Source organism: Carassius auratus, chromosome 46 (assembly GCF_003368295.1).
Source record: "Carassius auratus strain Wakin chromosome 46, ASM336829v1, whole genome shotgun sequence".
Lineage (NCBI taxonomy): Eukaryota > Metazoa > Chordata > Actinopteri > Cypriniformes > Cyprinidae > Carassius > Carassius auratus.
Window position 1 is genome coordinate 9667969 of NC_039288.1, and position 21834 is coordinate 9689802.

General features: G+C 34.4%; 3 protein-coding genes across 4 annotated transcripts in view; 1 reads left to right on the forward strand and 2 right to left on the reverse strand.

Annotated features, from left to right (window-relative positions):
* Positions 1-7552: 7552 nt before the first annotated feature.
* Positions 7553-9559, reverse strand: LOC113064106 (lectin-like). The gene is made up of 5 exons (XM_026234667.1): positions 9482-9559; positions 8249-8623; positions 8057-8065; positions 7892-7968; positions 7553-7800 (listed from the first exon to the last, which is right to left on the reverse strand). Exons 1-5 carry the CDS (start codon positions 9546-9548, stop codon positions 7720-7722), a joined length of 609 nt encoding a protein of 202 aa, XP_026090452.1. The 5' UTR covers positions 9549-9559; the 3' UTR covers positions 7553-7719.
* LOC113064105 (C-type mannose receptor 2-like) lies at positions 9485-13932 on the reverse strand. Its single transcript, XM_026234666.1, has 8 exons — positions 13850-13932; positions 13249-13632; positions 12786-13130; positions 12336-12710; positions 11887-12261; positions 11161-11535; positions 10779-11123; positions 9485-9842 (listed from the first exon to the last, which is right to left on the reverse strand). Exons 1-8 carry the CDS (start codon positions 13872-13874, stop codon positions 9562-9564), a joined length of 2505 nt encoding a protein of 834 aa, XP_026090451.1. The 5' UTR covers positions 13875-13932; the 3' UTR covers positions 9485-9561.
* Positions 13933-19166: 5234 nt separating this feature from the next.
* LOC113064107 (splicing factor, suppressor of white-apricot homolog) overlaps positions 19167-21834 on the forward strand; it is an 82246-nt gene continuing 79578 nt past the window's right edge. The window contains exons 1-2 of one of the 2 annotated variants that reach the window (XM_026234668.1): positions 19167-19529; positions 21200-21363. In XM_026234668.1, the coding sequence (XP_026090453.1) occupies positions 19336-19529; positions 21200-21363 (358 nt within the window). In that variant the 5' untranslated portion in view covers positions 19167-19335. Of the gene's footprint in view, positions 20722-21199; positions 21364-21834 lie in introns of both variants that reach the window. The other variant, XM_026234670.1, reaches the window with a different exon arrangement.

Below are 21834 nucleotides of genomic sequence, written 5' to 3' on the forward strand. Positions count from 1 at the left end.
AGTATGTGGGAGTTTGATTGCAAGAGACTGGACAAGATTCACATTTACGCTTTTACTGTAATTTGTTGACAGACCATGTCATTGCGATACAGAAAGGAAAAGACAGCACTGCATAGCACAAAAAGAAAAAGAACAGTGGAAATGTGAAAATCTCATTACAGTATGCCTGATGATGTTGGAGCGATGGAAACTGACATGTCCCAAACAATCAAGTACTTTGGCAGGTCATCTCCAATCTGACCCCTCTCTAGTTCAGGGATGAGATCCCTGTAGAGAGTGTCTAAAAAGGTGACAAGACACTCTGTATTGTATGGCCCAATAATGGGAATATGCGTTAGCAAAGCATTCTAAGAGATACAGTAGCAGCGCCCATGATTTCAGGTGCAGGTGTGAAAAGGGGCCCTCTGCCATACCTGTCTACCAAAAATGTACCAAAGCGACTGAGAAAAACTGTTTCCCCTAAACTATCATGGATAAACATCATTTCCACAATTTTTTTTCTTAGATACATTTGAGCCATTAGAAACACCATTACACAGCAGATGCACAATCTCAACTGAAGTTCCTTAAGTTTCTCATTGATTTAAAATATCCTGTTTGAAAAAAATAAACAAGTTCCATTGCAAAGATGAAGAAGAAGACGAAAAAGATCTCTTTGTAGGCAGAGTGATCAAAACATTTACAGATGTTCCTTTCAGTAAAGAGATGCTCAAGGTCTCATTGAGAATACTGTTTGAGGACTAAAGTCATTCAGTGTTCTTCTTCTTCTTCTTTTTTTAGCTTACATGCTAACCTGTACAATCAAAGACTTGAGATCAGTAGCAGCCCAGAGAGCATGTCGATCTGTACAATCAGCCTCAGGAGAATCAGTGAGGGATTTGCTTTCAAACTGCCATGAAAAAGAAAATCAAAATGCTTTTAAAGGAACACATTAGATGCCTCCTCATTTCTCGGGAGCTCTGACAATTCATATGCTTTTTGTTTAAATGTTTTGTTTAAATAAATAATGGTAAAAATGGCCAGAAAAAACGATATGGACTCAGAGATTATCAAATATTTCTTTTTACAGTTTTTCTCAGTCACTTTGGTGCATTTTTCAAAACAGAAATGAAATTTTCAAAACTACTTGTACAACCTCCACATCATCTAGTCATTAATACACATCATAAAACCAGTTTCTCATTCTTTTGAACAAGTTGCGATTGCTATTGTACATTCATGCAATTGATTACGCACATTTATCTGCGGTTTCCTACATTATCAGTTGCTAATGTCATGTTGCTCAAAATGTATTATACAGTTTTCTGTGCAATAGTCTTACCCCCCAAAACATCTAGTCTTTAGTTCATCGTATAAGTCATTAAATGCAAAATGGTTAATCTAGTTGTCATAAACTGCCAAGCACACTTTTTATTTGTATTTTTACACACTATTATTAGATGTTTTGTCAATTTGGCATGAATTGTGCAAGTGAATCTTTACTAATGAAGAGAATGTAGATGATAAACCAATGATAAACCATTTCTCTGAAATAGCTCAAAGGTTCATCTCATGAATCTTCAGTAGGAAAGCTTATACTGTATAGACAAAGCACAACACAAGAGTTACAATTCTTTGTTCCCATATTTCCTTTTCTATATCACAATGGCATTGTAAAAGTATTTTTTATTTTTTTATTTTTTTGGTCAGACCACTAGTAAAAGTGTAACTGGGAATTCTATCCAGTCTCTTTCAATCAACATCCCACAAACAGTAATGTGTAAATGTGTAGTTTTGAAATGGATATATGGCATACATAAGCATATGGCATACTGTTCAATACAGTAGTTTACATCAGAACATCCCTCCACTGTTAAATTGACAACATGACTAAGCAATTTGACTGTCTTATCCGTAAACTATGACACAAGGACTTGTCATTCTGATGGCACTGACATGTTCATTGACACAGATATTTATTTTTGAGAGATGAACTAAGGATTTTGAGCAAGAGACTGGCTTTTGCAGGTCATCCATTGTGTTTTGATATTTGTACGAGTTGTTTTGAGAAATGCACTTACTGTTTTGCAAATCTCAAGAATGATTAGAGAAATGTACCAAAGCGACTGAGAAAAACTGTAATCAAGTTCCAACATCAATAATGAATTTAGAGCATAAAAATACCCAAAATACCAGTAAGGTTTTTTTTTTTTTTTAAGGAAAATAATTGTTTTGGCTCTAGAAAGGGGGTGTTATTTTGCTATTGTAAATTTAAATTAAAGCACCAGACCATTCAAGGAACACATTAAAGTTTGAAGCTTTTCCCATTCTCATGTTGAATGTTTTGTGAGGATTAAAATGTCTTATTGAATGGATGTTTGCTTTGAATAAAACAAAATCTTTGAATCACAAACATCCTTCCACTCTGTATTCCACTGTTTTGCACATGGATGGAAAAAAGATCTAAAATGCATTTGGACTGTTTTATTTGGTTTATGCTATTATACTGTTTTCTTATATATATATATATATATATATATATATATATATATATATATATATATATATATATATATATATATATATATATATATATATATATATATATATATATATATATATATATATTGTATACATAACTAGTTACATAAAACACACACACAGAAGATCAGATGACCCAAACGCGTCTTAATTGCATCTTGATCAGTTTACATAATATACCTATTACAAATTCAGTCCATGCATATACCATCAGTGCAAGCAGAAGGAAGTTGCAATATTGCAGAAGTTTAAAAAAAAATCCATGCCAACAAACCTTAAATGTTATTTTCTATATCGCTGATCATGGATAACACATGGAGACTTTATTAGGTATTTCCCTTACATATCAAAACCAAACAGTAAGTTTGGATCGCTGGCTGTGCAAAGTCTGATGTTGACAAATATGATTCATTTAAAATGCAACCTCAAGTTTAAGATATTTTTCCAGTGAAAATTAGAAGATGGTAATTTATAGGTCTCCTGGGATTTATATAAATCAAATATTGTTGGGAAATGCATCAATGTATGAATGTATAGTGGATGTCCATTTAAAAAAAATTGATCATGTTTTCGTTATATATGTGTAATATCACCAACTGTATGACAATCAATATTAATAGTAAATAAATGTGTGTTAAACATTTTTGTAAATTCCTTAAGACGAAAGTGCGTTTGTTATTATGGATATAATGACTAATACCAATTCACTGGAAGTGCTTTAGAAGCCTATTTGGATTTATATTTTTTACACAATCTCTAAATGAACTTTAAGTAATCAATGCACACTTTTTTTAGGAGTGATTGGCCTTTTCTTTCTGACCTTTAGTACAGCATTAATAGAGATTCCACACCAGCAGGATGAAATCACAGGTAAACAAACTCACCCAGCTGGAGAGGTCTCATAAAACACGAAACACCATCCACTCAGAAGTCAAACTGAGGGACCATTTATGGCATTTCAATCCTTATGGAGGGTCATTTCAGTTTGATCACTCGCCGTCTGGTCCAATGGTATTACATTTACAATGTGAGGGTTATTAGACTAAAATATAAACATTAAGACATGTCGGTAACACTTTAGAATAAGGTTCCATTAGTTAATGTTAGTTAATGTATTAATTAACATGAACAAACAATGAATAATACATTTATTACTGTATTTATTCATCTTCGTTAATGTTAGTTAATGAAAATACAGTTCTTCATTGTTAGTTCATGGTAATTCACAGTGCATTAACTGATGTTAACAAGCACAACTTTTGATTTAAATAATGCATTAGTAAATGTTGAAATTAACATGAACTAAGACTTATAAATGCTGTAGAAGGATTGTTCTTGCTTAGTTCATGTTAACGAAAGTAGTTAACTAACATTAACTAATGGAACCTTATTCTAAAGTGTTACCGACATGTCAAATAGCTTTCTATTTCTATTTCACTAGTTCATGTGGTTCATGGTGGTTCTTTTCAGTGCTCCAAAAAAAAAAAAAAAAAAAGGATTTGGCAAGCTTTTAAGTTATAATATTGTTTATTATTGATTTTTTTTTTTTTTTAAATCCATTTGAAAAAAAAGTAAAACAAAAAAAGTAGATTCTTTCTTATGAGAAGTATAGACATCCCACTATCACAAAATGATATTTGGCCCAATCTGGTCCAATGGTGGCAGTGTGGTCAGTATGTGGAGATGGATTCATTCATTGCTCCACAGCTCTGACAGGCTGAAAGAGACAGGCAGCAGCACACAATGACAAAAAGCCTGCCTGGAAGGCAGCACAGGAACTGTGAGTGTGAGACAGGAGAACCACACATTCTGAGCATACATTTGTACAGAAGGTACAAAGGATTAGCAAACAGAGATATGGTAACGCCTAAGGAATGGAAAAGAGTGAAAAGGAAATGGATAGAGCAGAAGACAGAAGAGAGGGTGAAATCAAGTTTAGCAAATATTATTTCAGCACAAAAATGGGGGGAAAGCCTCTGAAGGAATAGCTCAGACGAAAAGGAAAATTTGCTGAAAATGTATTCACCCTCAGGAGTCAGGCCATCCAAGATGTAGATGAGTTTGTTTCTTTATCGACAGACAGTTTGAAGTTAAAAATGTCTTGACAGATTTCTTACAAGACGTTACTTTATGGACTGGAGTCTTGTGAATCACTTGAAAATGAATTTTCAAAATTTCTCATTGGGTCTGCAGCACAATTAATTGAATTTCTAACTGTGATTAGAATTATGGGTGCCACAATTACATAATCATTTAAAACAGCAATGGATCATTCAAATTCCACTTAAGACATCCTTTTTCTTCTTGCTACATGTAATCTTAAGGAGTTTCCTTACTTATTAAGGCTAACAAGCATAGAAAAATTGTTAGTACATGATCCAATATACTGTTGCAGCATAGTTTCATTTCAGACAGATCACCTCCCGAATGCACGTTTTCTGTTGCACTAGTCATGATGTGTTGTGTCAGGTTGATCGACCATGAGTAACTTCATAAGTAAAGTAGATGAAGCCTGAGATATGTGCAGTAATGAGGGCCATTTGGCCCTTCCACATCCACCTGCTTACTTTAATAACATAAAAGTCATACTGCTGTCTCCTGCTGGCATTCAGCCATAGCAAAAACCTATGGAAATGAATATCATTATTCACAGAGCTGCCTACCCTCCCATTTGTTTCCATTAGTTCTTAACATATTTGAAAGTCAAATTCAATCAGTGGGGGACTGAGAAAAGGGAATGAGGACCTCAGAGACTGTAAAGCAGAAGTAATACAGCCAGACAGTGGCCTCCACATAAAACTTTTGATTTGAGATGAGTCAGGGGTAGAATGAAGGTTAGTGTAGTCATATGTAAAGTGTACATATTTAATGTTACGATAGACACTTTGTGTAGAACATTTTATGTGCCAAAAACAGAGCAGCTTTCTAAAAGTGTGACCATGTCTTGTTTTTGGTTGTGCTTTCATATATCAGTCAAACCACACAAGAGTACACTTGAAAGCAAACAGACTCTTTCTAAAACGTGTGTTACTAAACTGTTTGGAGCGAACACTTCACACTTATTAAAATAAACTGCACTAATGGAGCAATAACAACAGAGTTTGTTCTAATTTAACCAATCCTGCCTTAAAATGCCCTGAAATATTTTTTATATCCTTTTTTTTTTATTTAATTTATTTATGTTTTATAGTATTATTTATACATAATTAACCATTTAATTGATCAAATGCATTTGTATTTCAGAAGGGCATTGCAAAACACATTTAGTTTTATCTGAGGCTCAGTCAATATGACTTTTTACACAAGCAACGCTGTTCCCGTGAATATCAGAGAAAAGGTCAGTACTGTTAATGTTGTTATATTTGGCCCACATTATATAAAGCTGGTTATTAAAGTTCTCAGACTGCCAACTTTCTACATCGGCAGACTTTTTTTTTTTTTATGTGTACAGTATGCATATGTGGTTCAAACTAGTGTAAATGATCAGTTAAATAGCTTGTTTTTTCCACATTATTATATGATTTGCCCTCTGAGATTTGAGAAAAATATTGCCCCACAATTGAATTCGACAGCACTTTTTATGAATCTCACCAGCACAAAAGGCTCCTTTACCATGTGATTAGAGGTTTAACAATAAAACGCCTCTCCTGGTCTTTGTGTTGTGGTATTGAGAGGCGCCATGGTTCCTTTACAGGAACCATGTCATATTCTCTCAAAACCTTGTATTTGTCGCCATCCTTCTGTGTAACAGATTGGAGTCTGTCATTTTTAATTTCTCATCTGACACAGTCGGGTTTTGACATTGCTTTGGGTCGCCCAATCTATTGTGCAAATACTCTTTGTCAGTCTCAATAATGTCAACAAATGACTTGTCATGTGTTTCTCTTCTGTATTTCATCACATCATGTACTTCATTATACCTTACTGATGGCAACAGATGATATATAAAATCTATGTGAGAGTTTGTGGGTGTATCTCCAAATCTGTCTATCTCTCTAGGCTATGTGTACTGTACATCTTTCTGTCAGAGTATTTGTTACATTTTGGTTTCCTTGTTTCATCATAGCCTGAAAGTCTTCTTGAAAATCTCACTCATCCAAATAAGTCGATCCTCCACCAGATAAGTGGTAAAGAACAGCAGTGCGGGTCAAATTAATCAGCTGAAGTAAAATACAGTCTGCATTGTGTCTCCATTGCTCAAGATGACGCCTGAAAAACAATCAGGCAGCCATGATAAAGTACATTTGATTTGATGCTTCATAAGTTGATCAATAGGAAATAGGAATAGGATGAGGAAAAAAGGGGAAACCGATATTGTTGTACTAGTTTTTCTGTGTTCAGTCATCACAGCTGGTGATCACAAAAAACTAAGACTTAGTGTATTATCCTGACTGATTGAAAAAAATGGATCGAAGAGATTGAAAAGATTTTTAAAGAATGTGTTTGCCAGTGTGTACGTGTGTGTTGTAGTAGTTCAGCTTGGTACTGCACACATTTCCAATATGAATAATGATTGTGTTGGATACATATTCCTGTAGCTAAAATATGGAGATATATTGTTTGTGGGATATGTAATTGTCATCTGTTAGTGTTTGTACACAAAGTGACCCACAGAAGGCTTTGTTGTTCAAAATAATTGATTGTGAATGAAAAAAAGTAAATACAATTTATTTTATAAGTTAGAAGCTAGAAGGCTTTTTTAACGTAACATACTTAAAAAAGTTAAATGGCTATTTAAACTTTATTCCCCTTAATTCAAATTACTTTGAATGTAAATTAAGGGAAAATGTATTAATTGCTGTTTTTAAACATGCAGACAAGACATATATGTATTCAACAAACAATAACAAAAATACAATAATTAGAGAAAAAACCAAAACAACTTGTTTTAAACATTGTTTATTAGATTATGTACAACAAATCATTGCAATTTTTATTTTATTAAAGCACATTATGGCATAGTTCTAAACAATTACAGCAAAAAAAATATATATATGTATATATATTAAAATTGGATTGTTTCTATCTAAGATCTGTATATATTTATTAGAAATCTATAGATTTATTATCAGATTGAGATCAGAAGATCAGATTTATTATATTATTGCAAAACTATCAAACAGTGAAGTACAGTACTGTGATAGTTTGATAAAACATTTAAACAACTTTCCTTGCATGCTGGAATGCTGTCCTTGTCTCTCATGGACTGGTTTTACGATAGTTTCTCAAATGCATGGTGAAGTTGCTGGGAAGTCCTTGTCTGATCAATTCTTCCTGGAGCTGAAACATGATTTCTCTGTTTGTGAGATATTTCTGAGTTGTATTCATTATTTACGTTTATGATTGTTTCACATTATGACATTTTCTTTACCTGTATAATCACCAGCTCTTCAATCTGAGACTGTGATAAATATTCTACACTTGTGAGTTTCACTCTAAGTCCCATCACTGGAAAATACTTTAGTCAGTACTTGGAATTTGGGAATTTATTTTAATTAACCAAACAGAAAAGATCACGATATCTACACAAACCTACCATATTTATCTGAAATAGTGGGTCAGTTTGATGATCATCATGTCCACCACAAAGTAAACAGAAGACAGAGCATACAAGTTATTGACCATATTAAATTAAATTAAATTAATAATATAATTTATTTTACTATTTCCTGGCATTGTGTGTAACGTTATATTTATTTATTTCATTTCAGAAGGTATATTTGCTTACCGCTGTAACAGAAGAAAGGCAAACTGGAAAAGCAGCTCTCATCTGTCCACTGGCCAAAGTATTGTAAAGACACAGCTGTGCAGTGTTGAAATCCCCGCTGTCCTGGGACACTATAACCATTATCTGGTTGTGCAATGACTTCTTTAGTCAACGGAAGCCAATATGTGAAGGAAGAGTTGCTCTGATCTGACCACAGTCTGTTTCTGTGCAGACCAATCCATACAAGATTAAGTGTAACTTTCAGTATCTGTTGACGCTCTGTTTCATTCCTCACACTGGCCAGGTCTGTGTATTTCTCTCTGCAGTAGCTCTGAGCTCCAGTCCAGTTCCTATACTCATATATCCAAACATAATTCTGAGAGCTGTTTCCTCTACACTGTAAAAAATTTCTTGTTGTTTTTACAAAAACTTTTTGGCAGCTGTGGTTGCCAGAATAATTTTGTAAAAATACAGAAAACTGTAAACACATTTACGTCAAAAACTGTTAATTTTACAATATAAAGCTGTAATTTACAAACAAGAAAATGTGAATATAAACCAGTAAATTCAACAACACACAAAATTAAATCTGTTTTGTACCTTGAAAATACTGACAACCACCATAATAATAAAGATGGTACTGTATAAGAGAAAGCCACATGAAGTATCAAAGCTCATCACAAGTAGCTTCACCACAAGCAGAAGTATATATTAACATATAGAAGGTGCACATTTATGGAAACACAAAACACCATCATGGTAACACACGTGATACTTAAATAATGCAAAAAACTTTCATTAAGCAACAGAAGATGTAACATAAAGCTCAAATGTACATAACTGATAACAAGAACTATTTAAAAACATGATTATTTAAACAAAATACTTTCAAACGTGGAGTGTCACGCAGGGAATTCTGGGAATATCAGTTTACAGTTTTAGACTGTAAATTATACATTGATTTGTTCTTTTTTTACTTCTAAAAGCTGTATAATTAACAGAATTTTACTGTAAATTTACATTAAATGCTTTGTTAGATCTTTTACAGTTTTTCCCTGTATATAGTACGGGAACTTACTGTTAACCTATTATCAGTTTTTTTCCGTAGCGTTTTTACAAAATTTTACAGTTAAAATTACACTTATTTTTTACAGTGTACCTAAAATAAAACAAAATAATGGATGTGTATCAATCAATTTATTTATTTCTTATCTAACTTTATACATTGAAATTATTTTACTTGTAACGTCTTACCATCATAGCAAACAAATGACAGAGTGTTTTCACATGACAGATCATACCATTTTCCATTATTATCCATGTAAACACACAGTTCATTCCCAGCATTGTTCATGATAAAAGTTTCTGAAATCTCTCTCTCCTTCCTGATAGAAATCACTGTCTTCCAGTGACCATCTCCAGCTGTTCACATCATCATACTCTCCAATCCAGGCTGAACCGTTGTAACTCCCATTAACTGTGTTAATCAGTCTGTTCATTTCCTCCATGTTGTCAATGGTGGCCAGATCAGTGTAATTCTGTCTGCAGTATCTCTGAGCTTCAGTCCAGGTCTTAGACTCATTCACAAAGTGATACTGACGGGATGATGCTAATGCTGTCAAGGTGGGAAAAAAGTTAAAAAGATAAAAAGTTAAAAAGATAAAAGTTAACAAGGTGCATTTATTGCAACATAATGATTCCTTGTAATGGCATGTGCCATTCTGTGTAAAATGATAATTTACTTGTAAATGTTTACTAATTAACTTATTGAAGATTACGTAAAGATAAAATTACATTACATAATAATAACAAAACATTAGTTAACAAATGAAAATGCTTAATTACATTAAACATTAAATTCATAAATGATCATGCACTTTATAAAAATGTACAAATAATTTTATCAGATGTTGTGCACTGTTTAATAGCATGTTTATTATTGTGCATTTGAATACTTAGAAATACCATTAAATTAGTTGTTTAAACCACTTTACAGACTGTGGTTATGAGTTAATGATCCAACATGAATATTGTATGAATGAATAAGTGCTTGAAATTACTACATTTTTTTTACTAAATTGGTGATTGTAAATATAAACATGTATTAAAGAGGTTTAATGGCATTCAAAGCACTTAATGTGTTACACTTAATGTAACAGTGTATAACATCTGTTATATAAAGTATATAAAGGTCAGGGTCATATATGAATTGAGTTTGTAACAACATTTGTAACCATTTTCATTTGTTATGTTAACTAATGTTCTGTTAATCATTTTGTAACATTCAGTAAGTTCAACAGTAAACATTTACATCTCATATAGGCATTTGAATATATATAACTAATGATCTTTTAAGCATTATGTTATGTTTGCTCATGATTAAGGAAAGTTTTTATAAAGTATTGTCTTCTTTTTCTAAAATTCAGTAGCTAAATCTTCTAAACAAAGGTCAACATCATTAATTTTTTAACAGAGATACAGAAAATATCACAGACAGCTGAAAGTGTATGTTTCTGGCAAGACTCTGTTGGGGTCTAAATTATCTACTCACCACTGTAACAAATGAAAGGTAATGCAGTGTTGCAGTTTTCATCTGTCCAGTTCCCAGACTCACTAAATGACACTGCAGTGCAGTATTCACTGTTTCCAGCATTATCTGGCTGTCCTGTTCTCCAGTTACTGAATGAAGAGTTGCTCTGATCTGACCAAGATCTGGTTCTGTACAGTCCAATCCAAAAATTGTAATAATATGGAAATAATGATTGAAGTTTGAAGTTTTCAGTCTCATTCCTGATACTGATGAGGTCTGTGTGATGTTCTCTGCAGTAACTCTGCGCCTCAGTCCAGGTTTTGCCCTGGTTCACAAGCACATAACTTGTACTAGCGTTCGCTCTTCCTGTGTGGAATGCATATGTAGATGTGATATATCTCACCATCATAGCAAAAAAAAGGATATCTATAGGAGCAAAAGGCTTCCCTCCATATTCCCCGATAATATGATATGTAGACACACAAACTCTCTCCTCCTGAGTTCACTTGTTGCTGAACGAACCAGCTTTTAAATCCTCCATCAAACATTACATTATCTAGTGACCATCTCCAGCTGTTTATATCATCATAGAGACCAATCCAGGCTTTGCCATAGTAAGTTCTGTGTACTCTTTTAAAGAGCCTATTCATTTCCTCCATGTTGTCAATGGTGGCCAGATCAGTGTAATTCTGTCTGCAGTATCTCTGAGCTTCAGTCCAGGTCTTAGCCTCATTCACAAAGTGATACTGACGGGTGCATGAAGATTGTGTGCAGATTCCTTTAAGTTTAAAATACAAAACAGGGAAATATATTAGATTTTTCTCTGCAGAACTGCAATATATAATCAAACTATGAAAATGGGTTTGTAAAGACTTTTTTTGAGAAGTAATACATATTGAATAAAGAAGAAATTATTAAAACTGTTTATATAAACACCTGCTGTTTATATAAAATCTTGAAGAACAGCTTTTGCAATGTGCAAATTAAAATTTGTGATAAATGGTTTTAAAATCTAGAATAATAATAAAGAACATAAATATAACTGAAATCTATACATTGATAAGACATTACAAAAAGTGGTATTATAAAAACATTAGAGATAAAAAAAAGAGGGCAAAAATCTACTTACTGTCATAGCAGATAAAAGTCAAGCTAGATAAGCAGTTCTCATCAGTCCATCTACCTAAATGACTGAATGATACAGCAGTACAGTGCTGCAAGCCCCACTGGCCAGAAACATAATCCCCATTATCTGGTTGTTCAGGTGAATAGGGAACGGCTGGTCTCCAGTCTTCATAACTGGTATTCTGACCGTTGGACCAAATCCTGTTTCTGTACAGTCCTATCCAGACTCCTCCACCTGTTGTCTCAAAGATCCTCTGGTGCTCAGTCTGATTTCTCACATTGACCAGATCTGTGTAATGATCTCTGCAGTATCTACGAGCCTCTGACCAGGTTTTCCACTCATTGATTCTGATGAAACTTTCTGTTGCACTCCCTCTACCTGAGATATATATGCACACAGAAAAACTTAAACTGAAAAATAAATAAATTAAAATAATGATGAAATTTCCTTACCATCAAAGCAAATTAATGGCAGCGTGTTGTCACATGATATATCAAACCAGTTCCCCATATAATTCATGTAACCACACAATTCCTTTCCACCATAGTTGTCCGGTTCATGATACCAGTTCCTGAAATCTCTCTCTCCTTCCTGGTAGAAATCACTGTCTTCCAGTGACCATCTCCAGCTGTTCACATCATCATACTCTCCAATCCAGGCTGAACCGTTGTAATTCCCATTAACTGTGTTAATCAGTCTGTTCATTTCCTCCATGTTGTCAATGGTGGCCAGATCAGTGTAATTCTGTCTGCAGTATCTCTGAGCTTCAGTCCAGGTCTTAGACTCATTCACAAAGTGATACTGACGGGATGATGTCAAAGATGACACTGTGAAAAAATTAAAAAATGTAAACATTTAATAAAATTTTTACAGTCCTGACCACTACACAGACATCCACTCACCACTGTAGCAAATGAAAGGAAATCTATAATCGCAGTATTCATCAGTCCATCTCCCAGAGTCACTGAATGAGACTACAGTGCAGGGTCCAGAATTATCTGGCTGTCCTGTTCTCCAGTTACTGAATGAAGAGTTGCTCTGATCTGACCAAGATCTGGTTCTGTACAGTCCAATCCAAACATTATAATAATAATAATAATTATTTAATAAATGCTGGATCTTCTGGTTTTCAGTCTCATTCCTGATACTGATAAGGTCTGTGTGATGTTCTCTGCAGTATCTCTGCGCTTCAGTCCAGGTTACATATTGGTAGACAAACACATAACTAGCACTGGCATTCTGTCTTCCTGAAACATTTTAAATACAGTTTTGAACTTTAGTGAGAGCTGATTATTTCAGAATTTTAAATAAATCAAATTAATAGTTTTTCAGTGTCCTATACATATTATTAATGAAACTCCTTACCATCATAGCAGATAAAAGCACGATTATCGAAACAGTATGTCGCATACCATATTCCATTGTCCATATACACACACAGACTTCGTCCTCCATAATTGTATGGTCCTGGGTTATACCAGTTCCTAAAGTCTTTCTCTCCCACCTTGAAGAAATCAGTTTCCTCTAGAGTCCATTTCCAATTATGTACATCATCGTAGAGTCCAATCCAAGCCAAATCAATGGAAACATCATTCACTGTATCGATCAACTGGAGTGTCTGTTGTTCATTTTCAATGGTGGCCAGATCAGTGTATTTTTCTCTACAGTATCGCTGAGCTTCTGCCCAAGTCTTTGACTCATTTACAAAGACATACTCATGGGGGACACTCAAGGCGAAGGTGAGAAACCCTATTAGAGTTAAAGTTTAGATTTTCAATAAAACAATACTAAAATAAAATAATAATAATAATGAATTGTCCATTTAAATATTTATATTCATTTATATTCTCCAAATGATAAGAATTTAATTAGTGTAATTTTAGTAGCTAGATAAATTGTACACCATGCTCTTATACAGAATGTCAGTTTAATTGATGACAAAATGTTTTAGAAAAATATGTCTTACCCGATAACAGAAGCAATGGAATCATAGCTCTGGAAGATAGTATGCACGTGTAAAATCAATCAAATAATTGTATTTATTTTCATCATATCTTCATCATATTTATACTGTTTAACAAATGCGGGAGGGATCATTTTTATAAACACACCTGACATCAATAAACCTGTTGGTTCACAAAACCCACTAAACATAAAATATTCCACATTATGATTTCAACAAGAAACAAGAACTGATCAAAATGTATTTAAAAACTTTAAATGTGGAATTATTTGCATTAACTGTAAATTGTCTTATTTGTTAAATATTAAAAATATACATGCCAATAGTATAAAATATTAGTAATACCACTTAAAAGTCAACATTTCTGTAAACAATATCTTAGCCTTTATGAAAATTTACTCAAAAAAATAAATTAATAAATCAATTTAAAAAAAAGCACATGGTTACTATAGCTAAACCATGGTTACAACAAATTAGCCATGGTTTTGTTACAATAAACATAGTTTAAAATGGTATTTGAACAAATGGTAATCAATATGCCAAAAAAGAAAAAAAGAAAAAGAAAAACACATGGTTGCTACACTTTTACTATAATAAAACCATGGTTCATTTTCTTAAGGGACAGAACATTCAAAATGCAGGTCACTGATTTTTGAACCATTTGCTTGTGCAGGAATGCTGTCCTAATCTCTCAAAGACCAGTTTTACCATAGTTTCTCAAATGCATTATGAAGTTGTTGGGAAGTCCTCATCTGATAAATTCTTCCTGGAGCTGAAATGTGTGATTAGTTTTGAGATATTTCAGAGCTCTAACTATATGAAAAATAAATATAAATAAATTGCCCAGTACTGAACACACAGTGAATCAGTGATGTGTAACAAAAATAAAATAAATAACTAAAAACACCATTTAGGATTAAAGCTCCAATATGTAGGAATTTTGTAATAAAATTTCCGAAAATAACTTGCACAGTGTGATATATTTCCTCCAGTTGTGTACTTACAATATCTCAAAAGTCTCCAAAGATTATTTATTTCAGAGAAATTCTGATTTTAAATTAACTGGCCATTCCAGAAAAGAAATGTTGCCTCTCAGTGACGCAATGTCCGCTCTATACTTTTTTTCCGGTGTAGACCATGTGATGTTCCACCACAGCGGAATATCACATGGTCAACTGCGGAAGTGGTGGTTATGTTATAGCCGCGCATATGTTTTGGTTGTCGTTGTTATGGTTCATGATTACTCTTTGGCGAGTATTGAAGTGCCAGTAAAACGTAAGCGTCCATATTCGGATACATGCAGACTTTGTGACAAACGGAGGAATAAAACCAGGATAAATATCAGCCAGGTGTTTACGAGATGGAGAGAGCTGCGCGAAAATTTTGGACTTGACAGAGACTCTGCTCTTGCGACTGTATTGATAGACAGGTAAGCAAATCAATTATTTATTTTGTTATTGTACAAGTAATGTAACAGTTACAGTAAAGATGATTTTAATAGATATGAATTACACCACATGCCTGTACATTCTGTCACTGTAGCATTTTTTTTATCAATAAATTTACCTGTGAGAAAATAACATTACGTGGCAAATGGACTGTTTCAGTTTCAATAATAGCACTTTTAAACAAAGTTATATTGCTCTTTGTACTAAGGTAAGGATTTTATCACGCCTTTGTTATTGTTGGAAATGCGCCCTCTTGTGGTCAATTACAAAAGTCACATACTGGAGCTTTAAAACCAGCAAACCAGTACTTGCTTTTTACAATACACATTGCTGCCAAACAACTCACATATCTTTGTATAGTTAAAATCATGCAGTTAATCAATGACATGTATTTAAACAGAAACGGTGAATGTAATTAACACATTTTATATTGTGATTAAAACATTATAGTAGTTTAACAACTGTCTCAGGATGGCAACATCTCAAATCTTCATAAGAGGTCCAGAGTTTTGTGACATTAAGTGATGGAATGTAGCATGATAGAAGACACAGGAGCTAAACCATTTAGGGCCCTTATGAGTAAGCAGCAATATTTAAAACTTAGGTATAGGCAGTGGGGAGATTGTAAATTTCTTGACCTGGTAAGGTCACACACACACACACGTCTTTTTGCAGGTCCTTTGGCGGTCTGTGCAAATACGCTTCTCTATCAGCATCAACAACTAAATGGAACAAAAAGTGTTGAACTTGAAAACATTTTTTTTTTTTGCACACTTGCTAAATAAAGTCGGATTTTATAAAATAGATCAAACTAAAATATGTTGTTAATTAATGAGCTGCAGTTTTATTATATCATGCACTGACAACTGCATACTGAATCTGGTACATTATTTCTGAGTAACATTAATAATCTCTATATATTGTTGCACCACCAATACAACCAATATGATGGGGGTAATGCTTATAACAGTAGCTTGGTAAAGTAGTCTAATTTAGACCAGTATAGTAATTTGGTTTAAGCCAGGCTTTAGTTAAGCATGATTTAGCACCTGACTAAATTGTGTCGGGCACAGTTTAGTCAAGTATATCAAAACTATTATCTGTGATCATTTCATTTAGAATAATTTCTTTGGGTGTGAGTGATCTAATGTTTAGCAGACCAAGCTTAAAAAATGCTTTTGTTCATTTATTTTGCAGTTGTGTTGTTTCATCGCGATAATATTTTTTCTAGATCCTGCATTAAATGTATATTTTGACCTTACTATTCAGGGAGCACACAGTCTCAATAGAATAGATAAACTACACACTTCTGTCATTTTAAGGTGTTGTAAATTAGCTATTGTCAAAGGCTTGAATGTGTTTATGGGGTGCACTGTAACGTGTTCATGCTTCATATAAAAACAACAACAACAACAACAAAAACTTTAATCTACACCAGGGATATACAAATTTGGCTTGAGAGATCCACTTTCCTGCAGAGTTTAGCTCTAACCCTAATCAAACACACCTGAGCATGCTAATCAATGCCTCCAGGATCATTAGAAAATCACAGGTAGGGCGAGTCTGATCAGGGTTGCAGCTAAACTCTGCAGGAATGTGGATCTCGCGAGCCAGATTTGAGTATCCCTGATCTCCACCATTGTTTCTTTTCTCTTAAAAATGCTCTGTTGACTTGCTGGTTCTATGAAGCCCTTCCCTGAGAAATATGCAATGGGCTCAGATTGGTTAGCTGGCCCAGTGTGTTGTGATTCGCTAACCGTACCTTGTTTGTATTGTAAACAATTTTGCTGCCACCTCATCCATCGAGCAAGGGGATGGATCATCTGGCAATCTTGATAGGGCGTCCGCATTTTTGTTGGTGGACCCTGGCCTATACACTGTAAATGTACAAAAAATGTAGTCTTGACCATATGCCCACACCTAAACCTAACCTTAACCATGAGTGATCCTTAAAATCAGAGGAAATGATGAATGAATGACACTGATGTACAAGCACCTAACAGTGATTGTAAGCGTAAACTTCACAAAATCTAAAAACTTGTTCTTCAAATCTGATTGATTAATCACAATGTTGTTCCAGGGTCAACAAAGATGTTGTCCCAGGAACATGTCTCACTTGGTAAAATCAGGTTCTGCCCAGATGACCTGGCCTCCACAGTCACCGGACCTGAACCCAATCGAGATGGTTTAGGGGTGAGCTGGATCCGCAGACAGAAGGCAAAAGGGCCAACAAGTGCTAAGCATCTCTCGGGGAACTCCTTCAAGACTGTTGGAAGACCATTTCAGGTGACTACCTCTTGAAGCTCATCAAGAGAATGCCAAGAGTGTGCAAAGCAGTAATCAAAGCAAAAGGTGGCTACTTTGAAGAACCTAGAATATGACATATTTTCAGTTGTTTCACACTTTTTTGTTATGTATATAATTCCATATATAATTCCACATTTGTTAATTCATAGGTTTGATGCCATATAGTCATGAAAATAAAGAAAACTATTTGAATGAGAAGGTACACACACACATAAATGTATTGCAAAATGTGGATGTGACTATTTTCTTTAAAATTTCTAAGTCTGTTGGTTCACCTAACTAAGCTACCAGCATAAATATACAATAAATAAATAAATAAAAATAGGTAGGATATTAATGTTAACACAACTTGTTTATTAATAAAAGCATAAAGTATAATAGACATGCTGTATATAAAAAAATACATGAATACATTTATGTTCAGAAGTTTCAAGATTTGACAAAGCACATGACAAACAGCAATGGAATACAATACAGGTATTAAAAAAAAGAAAAGAAGAAAATAAATGACAAATCAAAGTATATCAAAGCAACATACCCACATGAACAATTTCAAGATAACCAAGACCAGTACAACTGGAAGTTAATTTCTTTTAAACCAGGCCGCTTCTACCATTATATAGTACAATAAATGTGTAAATACATACATAGAATAAATAAATAAATAATTAATAAAAATAATACAGATTCTACTCCACTGTAATGGGCAGCATTTATAGAGCTTTTGTCATAAATCATTATTATTTTCAGTACCCAACAAATTTTTTCCAGCTATGGATCCAGCTCTTAACTTTATGTGAACCCACAATGAAATGTGTGTTTAAAAAGGACAAATATAGCCAACGCTTCAGATGTTCTACATGATCTGTATGCTATGTCCGGGTAAGCATGTCCCCAGATGTCATGTCTGTATAGATAAATATAGACTCATTCAAAAATCATGTTATTGAAGGAATGCTGTAGTTTCAAATCAAATTAAGCTACTAACAGTATTTGCAACATGCTTTTGATTGCCACCTGAGAAATCTCATATGCCTCACAGTTTTAAAATGGAAGTTATGCATAATAATAGGTTTAAAAACACACACTTGTGTAAACCATCCTTTCTAAAAACTTATCATGAAGAAAATGTGACTGTTGTGACTGATGTGACTATTTTGTCCTCTTTCTCTGACTCTGACGCGTAGGTTTAACACAGTCAAATCTACACCAGTGGCGTCAATGCAGGCGCTTATATTAAACCCTAATTTCACACACCTGATCCAATTAAGTCGTTCAGGGTCATTTGAAAGCTACATTGTATGTGTGTTGAAGAAGGGTTGGAACAAAACTCTGCAGAGCCAAACTGCAGGGCTCAGACCCTCCAGGAATTGATTTACACTTTCACGTTGACGTTTTCGTCTTGCATAATAATAATGGTATCTATCTCTCCAGTCTAAGTGCATACCATAAATGTTCAAATACTATAAAAGCTCAAATATTATATTTAAATATTTTTTATACAAACTAAGACAGCAGCAACAAATTCAGTTTAACGAAACGCAATGCAACGAATCTGCGACTCTGAAACGGAACGTTCTTCAAAACGCCATATTTGATTCAGTGTGTGTTGATATGTTTTGCAGCGGTTGCTAGCCCACATATTTTATTTAACTTTTCCCACCTTTAAAGAAATGGTTACACATTTCTAGCAGTCTCTCGCTTGTTTCGTGTGTTTTGCGGATATTTTCTGGAATGTACCGGCGCGGTGGAAGCAAGGCGGACCATAATAAAGCGACTAAGGAGCAGAGCGACAGCAGCAAGTATGCGGAGCTGTTGGTGTTCGGCTACGCCTGCAAGCTGTTCCGGGACGATGAGAGGGCCATCTACCACGATCAGGGCAAACACCTTATCCCATGGATGGGGGACAAGAACATCATGATCGATAGGTCGGTTAAACAAACCTAATGGGAATCATTACTTAACCAACTTAATGTCTTCCAAAGGGACCTCGGATGTATTTGTTGTTTTGCAGCACACGAGGAGCTGATGGCATTGTGTTATGTTTACATGGCCAAACGCGAATAAAAGAAACCTGACATTGACAGATCTAAGATAACTTGCTTGGATTGTGATTATTTGTAAGCTCGTTGCATTGACAGCAATGACAAATGTTTCAAGAAGAAGTTTAAATCAGCCTAAAATGGCTAGCTGGTCTTAGCTGGTTTAAGCTAGCCCCGCAGCATTGCCAAGCTGGAATTCAGTTTGTCTTCCAGCCTGTGCCCAGGCCCCTCGAAAACCATTCACGAGACCAGCAAAACAGCTTAGGCTGATTTGAGATTTAATTTATTTATTCTTATTTTTATTTTTGTAAAGTTAGGAATGTTTAAAATGCAAAGCAGAGTCCTTGCTCACTTGGCCCTCGCTTATATAACTTAAAATCAAAATCAATAAAAATATGGCTGATCTATAAATAGAAATTACAGATTTATTGTACATTGTTACAATAAGTGAATAGGAGTCATAATATGGGCCTAATGTACTTGTCACGTGATGCCTCTGCTTCTTAGTACTGAATCTGCTGTGGTCACATCGGTGTTGCATTTATTCGCTTTAATGCAAACCACAGCAAATTCACTGTAAATTAGTCCGTGCATTAAGGTGGTTCACACATTAAGTGATATATGATTTGAATCCCATTATATGAATTATGTCTTTGTGCCTACTGTAGATCCCAAGTCTAACATTGTTCTTTTGCAGGAAGCACTTCCGACATATAGTCAGTCGAATATTGCATTCCTCATGTGTTTTCTCTCTTACTCCACACTTTTTCCAGTTCAGCTGCAGTCCTTCAAATTTGTTAAAATTGGTAACGAGCCAGGAGTGTGTTGAGGCAGCGGGTTGCATTGAGCCACCTTAATCTGCATGGATCTGTTTTCTTGTTTCCAATGTGTATGTGTGTGTCTCTCTATCACGTAATACAGAACTTATTTCCTCAGCAATTAAGGCTAAGGGGTCCCGACAGGCCCCGATTGCCACCTCATCGCCCACTTCTCTATTTTGCCGAAGAAACTGGAACTGAGAAGTGGAATACAGGAGCAAGCGCAGGAAAATTTCCTCCATATGGGTTCTTACGGATAGGTATTTATTTACTCGGGCTTGTGTGGATGTACTTCTTTTACAGTAAATGTAGGAATGATGGCAGTTGTCTCAAAAAGTTGGAATGGTTTGTTGAACCATTTAAGGTAAGAGGAGAGTTGTTGTTTGCGTTTTTTTTTTTTTTTTTAATCTTTACTCAGGCCTGTTGCGTCTTTTTATGGTTTTAGTGAAGAATTAGATGGATTTAGTAAGTATATCATGCAAGTACACTCACCTCTTGATACGTATACCATCTGGAGCGCACCACAAAGGCCGTCTGCTTTTTGCCACCCAGGCATGGTTCAGTTCTCACACCTCCTCATGCTAATCTTGTAAGCGAAATAGCATTTTGAAAGAAAAGCATATATGTTGTGAATATAAATTGGCTTTACTTTTAGGGTTCTCCAGTGTGGTGAGTATTTCTTGTATGTAATCCGATGTTAATTTCCTCTCGCCTTTAACCATGTGATTCGTCTTGCAGGTACGATGGCCGCGGTCATTTACATGATCTTTCGGAATATGACGCAGGCTCGTGGAATCACGATTACCAGCTGTCCGAGGAGGAGGCCAGGATAGAGGCTCTGTGTGATGAGGAGAGATACCTGGCCATGCACACGGATCTGATGGAAGAGGAGGCCAGGCAAGGTACAGCTCCGTAAATCTTCATACATCATTTAAACATTTGAAGGTCATGTCATCTCAAGTGCAATGCTGATTTTTACACATTTTTGAAGTCCTACATTGTGGCAATTTTTATTTATTTTTACTTATTATTATTTATTTTATTTTTTTACTCTTGACTCAAGTGGGTTGTGTTTTTTGTGTTTAGGATATGTCTGGGTGCAACATTAATTATTTACTGGCTTTATCATTTTTTTTTCCTTCACATTTCCAATTTATATATTTATACAATTATTTTAATTTTTCTTCTATATTTTTTAAACATAAAATGTTAATTGTAAACAGTGCATTTTAAATTTGAATTAAGTTTTCTTTTTTTTTTTGACATGATGCACATAAAAAAAAGTGTTCATTAAAAAACATTATTTGTCATTCATTAGGCAATTGTGAAATACTTTTTCTTCCATGTATAATTTCTTATAAATACTTTTTCAT

What these genes read in the sequence shown, in the direction of transcription:
- LOC113064105 (XM_026234666.1), bottom strand. Translation starts at nt 13,874, where the DNA reads ATGATTCCATTGCTTCTGTTATCGG. An exon ending in TGCTTTTATCTGCTATGATG is followed by an intron (nt 13,131 to 13,248) that starts GTAAGGAGTTTC and finishes AAAATGTTTCAG; the next exon opens with GAAGACAGAATGCCAGTGCT. An exon ending in ACCTTTCATTTGTTACAGTG is followed by an intron (nt 9,843 to 10,778) that starts GTGAGTAGATAA and finishes CCACCTTGACAG; the next exon opens with CATTAGCATCATCCCGTCAG.
- LOC113064106 (XM_026234667.1), bottom strand. Translation starts at nt 9,548, where the DNA reads ATGGATAATAATGGAAAATGGTATGATCTGTCATGTGAAAACACTCTG. An exon ending in GTCATTTGTTTGCTATGATG is followed by an intron (nt 8,624 to 9,481) that starts GTAAGACGTTAC and finishes ATTTTTTACAGT; the next exon opens with GTAGAGGAAACAGCTCTCAG. An exon ending in AAGAGCTGGTGATTATACAG is followed by an intron (nt 7,801 to 7,891) that starts GTAAAGAAAATG and finishes ATCATGTTTCAG; the next exon opens with CTCCAGGAAGAATTGATCAG.